Below are 12,457 nucleotides of genomic sequence, written 5' to 3'. Positions count from 1 at the left end.
AAAAAAAGCATGTCTTATCTTTTGAGCTTGATATTGAAATTCACCTCAAAAAGCTTTTTTTTCCAACTCTAATCACAATTATGAGCACTCTTGGGTCTAATTTAGAAAATCTGGCCTTTAAGTAGACTTCTATGCAATCTGATTTCAAGAGCTGCCCTCTGCTAGCCATTAGAAAGATTGCTGGGTTTTGGAAAATGGGCTAAATTCAGCCAGTCGTCATATTTAACACAAATGCATTAAGAGGCAGAGGCTGGACTGCACTGTGCCAATACAGCAAACTTTAAAGTTACACTTAGTGTAAGAATCAAGTGAGAATTTCATTTTACTTGAAGAGTGATTGGATAGCCATGATGATCTCCTCTGCCAGCTCTCTTCTAACGCCGTTGCTTGTTGGCATGTGTCTGCTTCCACCTCTGTCTGGTCCAACGGCCATTGTTCTGAACGACTTCATGCAGCAGGTTCATGAAGGCGTAGTCGTTCCCAGACAGCAGCGTTTCGTCATCAGGTGATGCACCACCAGAGGGAGCCTTTGAGCTGGACGCCCTGTTTTCTGCCCTCTGCCTGCTGTGCACAGCTCGTTTCGATTCCTTCCTCTGATTGTCCTCCTTGCTGCTCTTGATGTTGTTGTGTGCTGAGCTTTTTCCAGATGTCTGATGTCGATCCTGATGGAGGTTTTCCTGATTCGCATTTTGGTTTTGTGCAGTCGTTTGTGTCACAGTGGTAGTATCACCCACTGCCATCCCTTCTTTCTTCAGGTGTTCCTCTTCAATTGGTTTTAAGGACTGCGAGTGTCTCAGGTCCATGAGAGCCCCCATTTGATTTTTCATAGTTTCATCTTTCTCTTTGTCCCCATCAAACGCGAAGGGATGGCCTCTATCATTTACAGTCTTCTTTATTTCATCTGAAAACTTCTTTGTTACATTTTGTCTCCAAACAGTCAAGTCATCACCATCCTCCTCATCTTCTGCTTTTCTTTTGCATCTTTCCTGCCACTGAGCTGCAGCGAGGGGCCAGGTAGAGATCCTCTTGATAATTTTGCTGCCTTTTGATCTTAGACCAAGACCTTCAACAGACTCTTCAACAGGAAGTGATTTGTTCTGGTCTGTGCCGATGCTCAGATAAGGTACCATGTCAGTGCTAACAGGAACACATTCAGGGTTTTCATCTAGATTTGTACCAGGATTGGCTGTTTTTTCATTCTCCTTGATCGCGTCTGTGGTGTTTGCGGGATTTTCTGTCTGAAATCCTCCTGCAGCTCCTGTGGCTTCAGTTTCATTCACCAGCTTCTGCTTTCCCTCAGCTGGGTTTTCAGTGACTTTTGCTTGAGCCTCTGTCTCAGTATGCAAAGTCACAGGATCCTTCCCAGATGCACAAAAAGGAGACATGAGGATTACAGCATTTGCTGACTTTGCTCTGATTCCAGTAAAGGATGTTATCCGAGCCATCTCTGCATCCTTATTCTCAGAGGATCTTAGAGAGTCATGACTTGATCTGCTTTCTTCTTCCAGCTGCTTTTTGTCTTCTCTCGAATGCCCGGGTGTCACACTTTTTTTGTTGTGTTTCCTTCGGTGTCGCACAGCCAGGAAACACACCACAAACAGCAGCACACAGAGGACCACTGTAGAGAGGGCCAGGTAAACAGAAAGACTATTTTAGCTACGTATGTATTTTCAATTCAATCAAACAGAAATATACAGTAGAAACATACCAATCACAGCAATGAGCGCACGGACAATGTTGGTATCTGACGGTGGTTGTGATGGAACTGGCCAAAGGAAAAAAAAAAAAAAAAAACAGCACAGATTTCATGCATTAGTATTTCAGAATTCTGATGACAAACATTTTGAGAAGAATCCAATGTACCTGTCACTCCAGCAGGTTCAGAAGCTGTTGTGGATGAGTTTGTGAGTTCGGCGTGGGGTGAGGCTTCTGTCCTTACCAGAGGTGACGTCTCATAAGATCCTGAGGAGAATAAGAAACAAACTAGAGAGTCCACAATGTTGTAAAATGCAGAATGTTTTCACTTCTTAAAAGCAGTAATTGTGCAAAATGTTTTAACAGTTATATACAGTTCAGGACCGCTGGGCTATGGTCAGATTAATCGTGTTACTCTGGCGCCATCTGCAGGTCAATAACTGACAGAGTTTCAGGATGACTCATACTAAGGGTGTGTGCAGATTTTCCCCAATGCGGTTACGGTAGATTCTGTCAAACTGATATAAAATTATTTTTTCATAGCAAAATAATAGACAACAACATAAAACAAAACAAAAAAATCGTAGGAATATTCGTAATCAGTGATTCAGAGCTATTCTGTGACACAGATTTGATGCTGTCAAAGTTAGAGACCCTCTCTTTGCCTTCCAAACTGCCTTAATTCTTCATCACAAAGATACAGTAAGGTGCTGGAAACGTTACTCAAGAGATTTTGGTTTATATTGAGATGATGACAAGACCAGATGACTGTGGAGGCTGTTTGAGTCGACATGTTCAAGAAACCAGTCTGAGATGATTTGAGCTTTGTGACATGACTGTCATGCTGCTATAGGAGGAGACATCAGAAGATGGTACATTAAGGGGTTCTACTCTATTTAAACAATGCTCAGTTGGTACTAAGCGGCAAGAGTGTGCCAAGAAAATATCCCCAACACCACTGTACAAGCAGCAGTGGCATGACTCATTGATACAAGGAAGGATGGATCCATGGTTTCATGTTTAGACCCTATCAATCAAATGCTGCAGCAGAAATCAAGATTTATCAGATCAAGCAAAATTTATGTTGGCCAATTTTGGAGAGCAGAATTGTAGCATCAGCTCCCTGTTCTTATTTGACACGAGAACCACCTGATGTGCTTTTCTGCTTCAAGATTTGATGCATTGTGCATTCAGAGATACTCTGACACAAAGAAACAGTCCATGTCTCCTTGCATAAATGCATTGAGTTGCTGCCATGTGATTGGCTGATTAGATATTTGTGTTAATAAGCAGTTGAGCATGTGTACCTAATAATGTGGTCAGTCAGTGGTATGAGTTGTGTGTGTGTGGGGGGGGGATAAAAACAATAGAAACAAAAGACAGGAAAAGCCACATGTACCAGTGAGAGAGGAGCTTGTGGGTTTGGTTTTGAAAGAAGTTTCTGTCTTTGATGTTGGTCGTGAAGGAGTTTCCACTTTTACTGCAGGCAAAACAGAGACACTGATTGCTAATGTTTTAAAGAGATAAGAGTATTCTTGTCATAATGGTGAATTTCAAACAAAAAAAAGAAGCACATGTACCAGTGGATGCAGGGCTAGGTGTATGTACATAGATAGGCTTAGGGTGGATAGAGGTCTCTAATGATGAAACTGTCACTAGAGAGAACAGCCGAGACATAAATACGCACAAATTTAAAATGTAGAGAATTTCACATTTCTAATAAAAACTGGGAAACGAAAAAAAAAAAAAGTACCAGTTTGAGAAGAGTTTATTGTGGATGCATCAGTGGATGAGGCTTTGAAAGAAGTGCCTGAGTTTGAGGTTGGGCGTGATGGAGTGGTTGTCACCACTTTTACTGCAGGTAAAAATAGAAATACTAAGTGCCAGTTAATAGTATGCACACACTGAAATGTAAAGAGTTTCACGAAATTTTATTAGCCACATGTACTGGTGTAAGAGCTTGTTGTGGGTATATCAGTGGGTTTGTGTGAGTTTGATGTTGGTCGTGATGAAGGAGTTTCCACTTTTACTGTAGGAAAAAAAGAGAAAAGCATTGTTTTTGTTTTTAAAAAGGGGTGAAAATATTTCTGTCAGAATTTAGAATTTTTATGAAAAAAAGCAGCACATGTACCAGTGGATGCAGGGCCAGATGCGTGTGCGTAAGTGGGCTTAGGGTGGACAGATGTTTCTAATGATGAATCTGTAACTACAGAGAACAAACCTATGCACAAATTTAAAATGTAAAGAATTTCAAACATCTAACGGAAACTAGGAAAAGAAAAAAAACTTCATGTACCAGTGTGAGAAGAGCTAATTGTGGATGTATCAGTGGATGTGGGTTTAAAAGAAACATCTGAGTTTGACGTTGGACGTGGTGGAGGCGTCCTCACCACTTTTACTGCAGGTAAAAATACAAATACTAAGTGTTGGTTATTTAAGTAAAGATATGTAAATACTCTTGTCAAGTGTTACAAATAAAAAACAACTCTGGCACAATTTAAAATGAAAAGCATTTCAAAAAAAGGATTAGCCACATGTACCAGTGTGGGAAGAGCTTATTGGAGGTACATCAGTGGATGAGGCTGCGAAAGAAGTGTCTGATGTTGGGCGTGATGGAGTGGTTGTCACCACTTTAACTGCAGGCAAAAATAGAAATAATAAGTGCCAGTTACTAGTACGCACAAAATGTAAAGAATTTCACAAAATTGATCAGCCACTGTACTGGTGTGGGACGAGCTCATTGTGGCTACATCAGTGGGTTTGTGTGTAACAGAAGTGTCTGAGTTAGATGTTGGTCGTGATGAAGGAGTTTCCACTTTTACTGTAGGAAAAACAGAGAGAAGCATTGCTTTTTTTTTTTTAAAGGGGTGGAAATATTTCTGTAAGAATTTTGAATTTTTATGAAAAAAAGCAGCACATGTACCAGTGGATGCAGGGCCAGGTGTGTGTGCATAAGTGGGCTTAGGGTGGACAGATGTTTCTAATGACGGAACTGTCAGTGGAGAGAACACAAGCACGCACAAATTTAAAATGCAAAGAATCTTCAGCATCTAACGGAAACTGGGAAAAGAAAAAAAAGCTTCACGTACCAGTGTGAGAAGAGCTTATAGTGGGTTTGGGTTTGACGGAGGTTTCTGTCTCTGATGTTGGCGATGGAGAGGTCGTCACCACTTTTACTGCAGGTAAAAATGTAGATACTACGTGGCAGTTATGCTTTTAGACTTGTAGACTTTAATAAAAACAAATAATTAGGCAAGAAGAAACAGCTGTACCAGTGGATAAAGGGCCCACTGACGGTGTTCTTGATGGTGATGTCACGCATACCGTTACGTTCCACACCAGCCGACCCCTCAGGGATGGAGGACTCTCACAGGTCACGTCCATCTCGTTTTCCAGCTGAGATCTGCTCTGTAGAGCTGAGGGGAGAAGCGACTTTACATTTCTTTCTTTCTTTTCTTTTTTTTAATAAAACCACATTAATAATGTAGTTTCTCACTTTTCTCAAACCTTTCATAAAGGCGACAAAGTCTTCAGCTTCACACGAACAGTCCCAAGGGTTCCCACCTAATCTGATCTTGGTGGAGGTCAGAGATCTGAAGGCTTGTGGTGAGACCCAAGTCAACTTGTTCTTGGACAAGTCTAACTCAGCCAAGGCGGCCTGGGAACTGAAACTATTCTGCTCAATATTCCTGAGCATGTTTTTATTCAGCCTGAGGCTTGTGAGGTTAGCAAACTGTCCGAGCGTGGACTCACTCAAGACTTCAATGTGATTTCCCGTAAGGATGATCTCACTCAGGGCGGCGGGCTCTTTAAACCAGTTTGAATTAATCTGCGACAGATTGTTTAGCTCCAAGCTGAGATACTTAAGATTGGTAAGTGAGCTGAAGGCTTTTTCAGCGATTCTCGTGACACCTGCGTTGTTGATCGTGAGCCTGGTGATAGAAGCGAGGTTCTCACTCTGCAGCACTGTGGAGTTGATCTCTCCGACATCCTTCAGGACCATCAACAGAGATGAGGAACCAGGTTCAAAGTCTAAGTGGGCAGAAGTGTTTTTAGAGGAGTCAAACACAAAGCTGCACATACTTACATTTGCATCCTTTTGCTAAATCAATCTGAATCAACAAATGAGCTCAAAGGAGAAAACATGCAGTGAAACTATAAAATCAAAGCATCCTGCAGATATGCAAACATCTGAAGAGACTATTTTGTTGCCTTTGCTTCCCCCTAGTGGTTGACAAATGTGTGACCAGAGTAAAACTTGCAGCATCTGTTACAAGTCAGCAGGTATCATTAACTGTGGTTTGATCACGTTGAGTATTAAATTGTTAGTAAATTGTAGTAAGATCAATAAGAGAAAATAAAACTTCTTGATCAATCTTTACAGCCTGACAGAACTGAAATCAGACTTGTCCCAATGACCCCAGAAGCCTCAACATCATAGACTCAGTCTGGGACTATAAAGGCACAAAAGACAATGAAATCATCGGAATCCTCCGAAGAACTTAAAAAATATATAATTGTAAAAACTTTGGTCAATGGAAATAAAAAAATTCTGAAAAGTAGAGTTTAGGGGTCATTTTCTTTTTTATATGAAATTCTTTTTACTTGTAAAACTACAGGAAATGGTTTTAGCTTTGAATCATTTGATCGGACTGTTTTTTTTAACCAGCGTGAGCAGGTTTTGGTTCATGTGTTTATTCCCACAAGAATGTCTAAATCTATATCTGTGCAGGTCAGCCTAAAGGTTTCTTCTTAAAACCACATTCAGGGAGTCTCAGGTATTTAACCCTTAGTGAGGGCCGTCCCTTTGGCTCATGTGACAGGTCACATGATTAACAGTGGATCAACAACCCTGGGGACCTCCAAGAGACCTGCTCCTACTAAGGGTTAAATATCATGCACTCTCTGCTTGTTGTTTGACAGCTGAAGAAGTTTATTAGACGAGAGGTGAAACATCTTGTCAGAAAAGGCGACTTTAAGGCCAGTTGCGTTTTTTTCAGTATACACATTTGTGTATTAAATTGAATTAAATTAAATGAAGAAGAAATCCATTTTTCTTCTTGGTATGAAGTTAATTGACTTTATTTCCGATATATAAAATGTTGCTGTCTAAGCCTATTTTAAAGGTCACCATTAAAGGTGTAGTAAACAAAATTCCTTACATGTTGGGATGTTGAAGCAGATCGTGATCGTTCCCTCTTTGATACAAGGACGGCTCAGGTGGACAACAGCCAGCAACAAAACACCACCAGCTACAACTGTGTGGATGCAGACCGATCACATTAGTTAAAGCTGAACATTTGATGACTTTCTGTGTGAGCATTAAAACCAGCAGCACTTACCCTTCATGGTGACCTGCTGGATGCAGTTCTTCAGCTCGGACTGTGGAGTGAGAGTTTGCAGATTGTGATGGTCTCGTGATCACCTGAACTAACAGGTGTGAAAAGAAACAGAGTTGCCATGACAGAGAAGAGTCTGCCATGGTTATGGTTGTGCGTTTGAAGGCGCTGTTCCAGTTGGCTGATGAAGCACGAGACAGCTTTTAACAGTGGGGGGGCCTGAAGATGTTTTCACCACTTAAAGGGCTTTTCAGTTGAATACAGCACCAATTCAAAAATGTTTAACTCAAGCACTTTATATTGCAAAGCAAAGATCCCACAATATAAGAGAGAGAAAGCACTAAAGATACCACAACTGTTTGGGGGGGGGGGAAGGAAAAGTGAGAGCATAGAAAGATGATGATCAACAACAGATTATGGGAGAACATAGACCAGTGTAACGTTGGCATATAAACATATGGGAGAATATAGGTAGGTTCTCAAGCATGTGATAGTCAATTTTCATTGTGGGCTACATTCGGGTCCATTTTCTTAAATGGGCTGAACCAGTGTAATGTAGTTTAACTGCAAATTTAACCCCTGAGATATCACAATTTCAAGAGGACATGCCTGTTTTCTCTACATCATAAAGAAATGCTGCTGTAGGTAATGAAAGAGACCTGTCAGAAACTAATGTGTAAAATTAAAAAAGGTTGAACTTGAATGTTTTTTGGTTCATGAAGATCTCTCTCATATCCATCCAAGAGTCTTCTTCAGTCTCAGGTATTTAACACATAGTGATGTTGTCCCTTTGAGGTGATCCTGATGCTCAGTGAGCCTTTATCAATAATGCGAGTCCTATCACAGAGCTCTACAGTTGTTATAAAACTGGCTCTTGGGTGACAGGTGAGACATGTTTTTAAGCCAAACAGTTGCCTTCCTTTCAAGCGCTCAAATACACGTGGGTTCATCCTAGGAAACATCCTTAGTGCATCATGAGAGGACTCCCAGCAAACCGTATCGAACATTTAAAAACATTTTAAGTAGAATTTTAGTAGCAGAGGTTTTGGGTTGTTTGTTTTCTTTAAACTTAGTGAACTCTGAGTTAAGTACTTGATGGGGTTAATATGCTTCCTCGAAGTGTGATGCTGGCTGATCACTCAGGACTTTGTACATGTGTAGAAGGATTTTAAATTGATTTCTATATTTAAGGGGCAGCTAGTGAAGAGAAATGCAAATCTCCCTCTCTCTAGTCCATTTGAATGCGCTTGCTGTGGAGTTTTGAATGGACCTAAGGCTTTTGCTACAACTTCATAACAATGTTGAATAATATTGAATATACATGCCCAAAGGTTCATCCATCCATCACCTCATTCACACCAAAGCAGTGCTCATGCAGAGGCAGTTCTGCTTTGGTGCTTTTTGAGAAGGAGCAAAACCTCTGATCCCTACTGAGCAGAAGTTGGAGTAATTTCTATTAAAAGTGTGGGCTTTATTTGCCAGCCATTAATGAGTTCCTTCTGCTTGCCCCTCTCATGATGTCAGGAAACAAAACCCTCCTGCTGTTTAAACCTGAATCATGTCGAATGAACTAAAGAGATGCATCAAGATAAACACCGATTATTTTTAAAGTGAGGTAAAGTCCAGTTTAAATTAGAAACCTGTCATTCTGGGAACACTTTTTCTGTCTTGTTAGCTTTCATTCATTAATAGGAAAAAGTGTGTTTCAGTGAAAAGATGCAGACTTGCTCCTCGAGAAAAAAAAAAAAAAAAAAGTGTGACAATTGCAAACAAAAAGTTGTGATGTTTTGTTAATCAACATGGTGTCAAACAGCAGCAACAGAAAGCAGTGAATCTAAATGGATAAATGAAGCCATGAGAAAATCGAAATGAAAAATGTGACTTTTATTTACTTGAAAATTTATTCTGTTTCAGTGCTTCCATTTTAAAATAAATAGATGGCATGGGATCAAAGATAAAAATCAACAAGGATGAAAAGTACATGTGTAACAAAAAAAAAAAATACGGTGACCAATGCCAGTACAATCTTTTAGGTAACATGAAAATACACTACCGTACAATTAACGATCGACCACCTCTGCCACCCAACCTCCCCAAAAACACCATGCAGCAAGAGAGAAATCAAGTATTCCACAGTTTTTTTTGGAGACAGCAGTAGTATCATGTCAGTGACGGCCCTTCGGCTTTAATTGTCAGTGTTAAATCTTAGCGTTTAGTTTAGTTTCCACAATTATATTCATTATTTTCCCGGAGCGCACAAACAGCAGTCTTATTAATTCTTAGTTTTTATGCCCATTCAAAAGGTAAAATCCCCTCAACAAGCAGAAAGTAAAGTGCTCGTGCAACGCTTGGGGTTGTTCTGGAGGCCAACATATGGTTTCTAAAAAACACACAAAAAAGCACTTTGAGTTTTGAAAAAGACAGAGAGAAGAAGAGAGACGACGTGGCAGTGTTTTGTCAACACCTTGGAGGAATGTTCTTTAATGTTGGTACATAACTGAACCACAGCCCCCCCCCTCCCTCCCACCAACCACCCCTCCCACACACAGAGACCCTCCCCTCCGTAGTGAATATATCAAATACTGTCATTCGAACAGGTTACAGGGCAGCGCGGAGGTACTCTTCACAACAAGAGTGCGCGAGCCGCTGCTGCGATTTAAGATGGGACAGGCTGACAGAAACACTTGGGGAGGGAAGAAAAGGCTTTGAGGGGAGTTGCATTGCATGAAATAAGCCGTCGACAAGTGTTCATGAGTGCACCTTTGTACAGGACAGTTTAAGTAGTGTCCAGTGGAGAGAGAAAACACAACTAAGCTCTAAACATCAGAGAATTCCTGTTATGATGAAAAGACATAACATCAGCTTAAACTCTATTCCACATTGCTTAATTGATAAATAAAAAAAATTTTAAAAAAAAAAGCGCTAAAAAAAAACAAAACAAAACATCAAAAAGCATCATTTTGTACCAAAGCCTATCATTCATCCTAAAAATCAAAAAGGATGTTTTGACAAATAAAATTCTTTAAAATGACCATCGTTATTTTTTTGCCTTTTTTCTTTGCAATACACATATCCAGTGCTACACGATCAGCATCTAGTTTAAAAAGCGGCTGAATAAATGGACGATAGTACCACGATGCGTGAAAGGCCAACGGATGTCTGAGGGATACCCAAGGAGCTCCCCCGTGACTAAAGAAGAAGACAGTTCAGAGCAGCAGGTTTTCTGGAGATCCCTGGTGAGGCAAAATTGGTAATGCCAGCCTGATTCGACAGATTCGACAGTCCACACGGGGAGAAAGTGTAGTTGTGACAGCAGTGTAGTCCTAAAGGGTTGTACAAAGTTCCCTTGTTTCCGATTTTCTGAAAAGAGCGACATAAACCCCCCCAGCCCACCCCGATGTCCCCACCCCCTTTTGTGTCCAAATTTGTCCAAAAGATGAGGCATTTCTGGAGAGAAGGAAGGATTTTTAGTGCTGCAGCTGAGCTCTCAACCATGACAGTGCTGAACTAATAAATACTTCATGTAAAAATGAACATCCACCACATATGAGGGGGGGGAAATGCCACATGCTTGAGTCATGGTTGTTGTTGAAAAAAAGGAAGAGAAAAAGTAATCAGGCGGACTCAAAATGAACCTGAACAGATCCCACCGACATCACAGGAAGAAGAAGCAAACTGAGCTGGCATTCCCTCTCACATCGCAAGCACCAGACTCACATCGCAAGCACCAGACACACGCGCGCACACACACGCGCGCACACACACACACACACACCTCTTTGTTTCTGCCTCGGTCCACCTACAGATGACCGCATGTCCATAGTGGCCTCTCTCCCGTGTAGGTTTCCATCCCGAGCTTTGGGGCGTCATTGCAGTCAGAAAACAAGCAGTGTGAGGATAGGATGAAGTGGATGAAGGTGTGTTTCCAAATCCTGCCTGCTATTTTCCACTTTTCTTTGGCACAGCGCTTCTCTTGGCCTGCCACAGGTGGTTGTGGATGGTCAGGGCGTCCACGCTGACTGACACAGTCTTGGCAGGGATGACGGTAAACTGCTTTCGATCAGAGCTGTACTTATACAGCTTATCAATCATCTTCTTGCTGATGCTCTTGGGTCCGGTGCCCGTCAGCTTTTGTATCTCTTCGGTGTCGGGGAAGTACGAGTAGAGTGCCCGAAACTGGCAACCACCGTCACGAAACAGGATCATGAGGTGGTTGGACTCACACTTCTCCAGCTCCTAGTGGGGTAGGGGAAGGGAGGGGGGTTACAAGGAGATATAACTCCTGGGTAATTTTAAGACAACATTCTTTAAAGACACAACTTTCACCAACTTTTGCATGACGTGCTGTCACTGATTATGAAAAAAGAAATTGATCATGCTTCCAAGATAGAAGTGCCAGTGTTACTTTTGTGATCCCAAAAAGAAAACAAAATAGTTTAAGAAAAACGAGTGTATAAATTACATCAAAATATTCATATTCTGAATGCAGGAACCTTTGGATCACTTAATTCCAGAAGATCCCAGAAGTTCATTTAACAAACATCTCAGGTAGTGAACGTGCGTCTAGTACCACAAAAAGTAGATTGCTAAGGACTGAATTGGTCCTTGTAGCCATGTTAAGAATAAGAATAACTTTATTGATCCCAGAGGGAAATTCATACGTCTGACATGGCTCATTTGCTATTTGTATGAGACTAAATAGCCTGATGTCTTCCAGTACTGATGCATTTTTGTTCCATAAAGTGGGCGAGCAGAGTTGTTCAACATGGCTACTAACGTCTTTATTGTGCATCTTTCCATCACTTCCCCCAGCGTGTCCAGTCAGGCTCCAATTACAGAGCCAGCTTTTCTCATTAGTTTGTCCAGTCTTCTTGCATCCTTGTTTCTGATGCTGCCTCCCCAGCCTCAGAATGATAGGAGATTTGCAGCAATTTACTGCAGATGTTAGGAAATCTTAGTATTCTTAACAAAAAGAGGCAACTTTCCCCCTTTTTGTACAGTTCATCTGTATTCAGGGACCAGTCCGGTTTATTACTAGGTGTAAACCTAAGTATTTATATTTTGTTACAACCCCTTTGTCCACCCCACAAACTTTTACAGGCTGGAGAGGGAGCCCTAACCTTCCTAAATCTACTATCTTTTCCTTCGGCAATCGTGGCTGAAGAGTTAGCAGTTCGTCTTGTAATCGGAAGGTTGCCGGTTTGAGCACTGGCTCCGACAGTCTCGGTTGTTGTGTCCTTAGGCAAGACACTTGCGGTCAGAGAGCCCAGTGGCACCAGTGTCCGGCAGCCTCGCCTCTGTCAGTGCGCCCCAGGGCGGCTGTGGCTACAATGTAGCTTGCCATCACCAGTGTGTGAATGGGTGGATGACTGAATGTGTAAAGCGCTTTGGGGTCCTTAGGGACCAAGTAAAGCACTATACAA

The 12,457-nt window shown here is 41.5% G+C and overlaps 2 protein-coding genes across 4 annotated transcripts in view; both read right to left on the bottom strand.

Annotated features, from left to right (window-relative positions):
- Positions 1 to 371: 371 nt before the first annotated feature.
- LOC146657871 (uncharacterized) lies at positions 372 to 7,107 on the bottom strand. Its single transcript, XM_085426243.1, has 17 exons — positions 7,038 to 7,107; positions 6,858 to 6,953; positions 5,203 to 5,727; positions 4,968 to 5,111; positions 4,785 to 4,871; positions 4,619 to 4,687; positions 4,418 to 4,516; positions 4,236 to 4,331; positions 3,992 to 4,093; positions 3,827 to 3,901; positions 3,644 to 3,724; positions 3,449 to 3,550; positions 3,276 to 3,350; positions 3,095 to 3,175; positions 1,864 to 1,962; positions 1,709 to 1,765; positions 372 to 1,618 (listed from the first exon to the last, which is right to left on the bottom strand). The coding sequence occupies exons 1-17, from the start codon at positions 7,042 to 7,044 to the stop codon at positions 375 to 377; spliced, it is 3,039 nt and encodes a 1,012-aa protein (XP_085282369.1). The 5' UTR covers positions 7,045 to 7,107; the 3' UTR covers positions 372 to 374.
- A 1,793-nt stretch (positions 7,108 to 8,900) lies between these two features.
- camsap1b (calmodulin regulated spectrin-associated protein 1b) overlaps positions 8,901 to 12,457 on the bottom strand; it is a 30,843-nt gene continuing 27,286 nt past the window's right edge. For all 3 annotated transcript variants that reach the window (XM_085426229.1, XM_085426232.1, XM_085426230.1), the window contains exon 18: positions 8,901 to 11,270. In XM_085426229.1, the coding sequence (XP_085282355.1) occupies positions 10,974 to 11,270 (297 nt within the window). In that variant the 3' untranslated portion in view covers positions 8,901 to 10,973. The remainder of the gene's footprint in view (positions 11,271 to 12,457) is intronic.

Source organism: Rhamphochromis longiceps, linkage group LG12 (assembly GCF_057381845.1).
Source record: "Rhamphochromis longiceps isolate RC_006_pf linkage group LG12, R_longiceps_female_GT1.1, whole genome shotgun sequence".
NCBI classification, from domain to species: Eukaryota; Metazoa; Chordata; class Actinopteri; order Cichliformes; family Cichlidae; genus Rhamphochromis; species Rhamphochromis longiceps.
The sequence above is the reverse complement of the archived record's forward strand: the minus strand, read 5'-3'. Positions and strand labels throughout refer to the sequence as shown.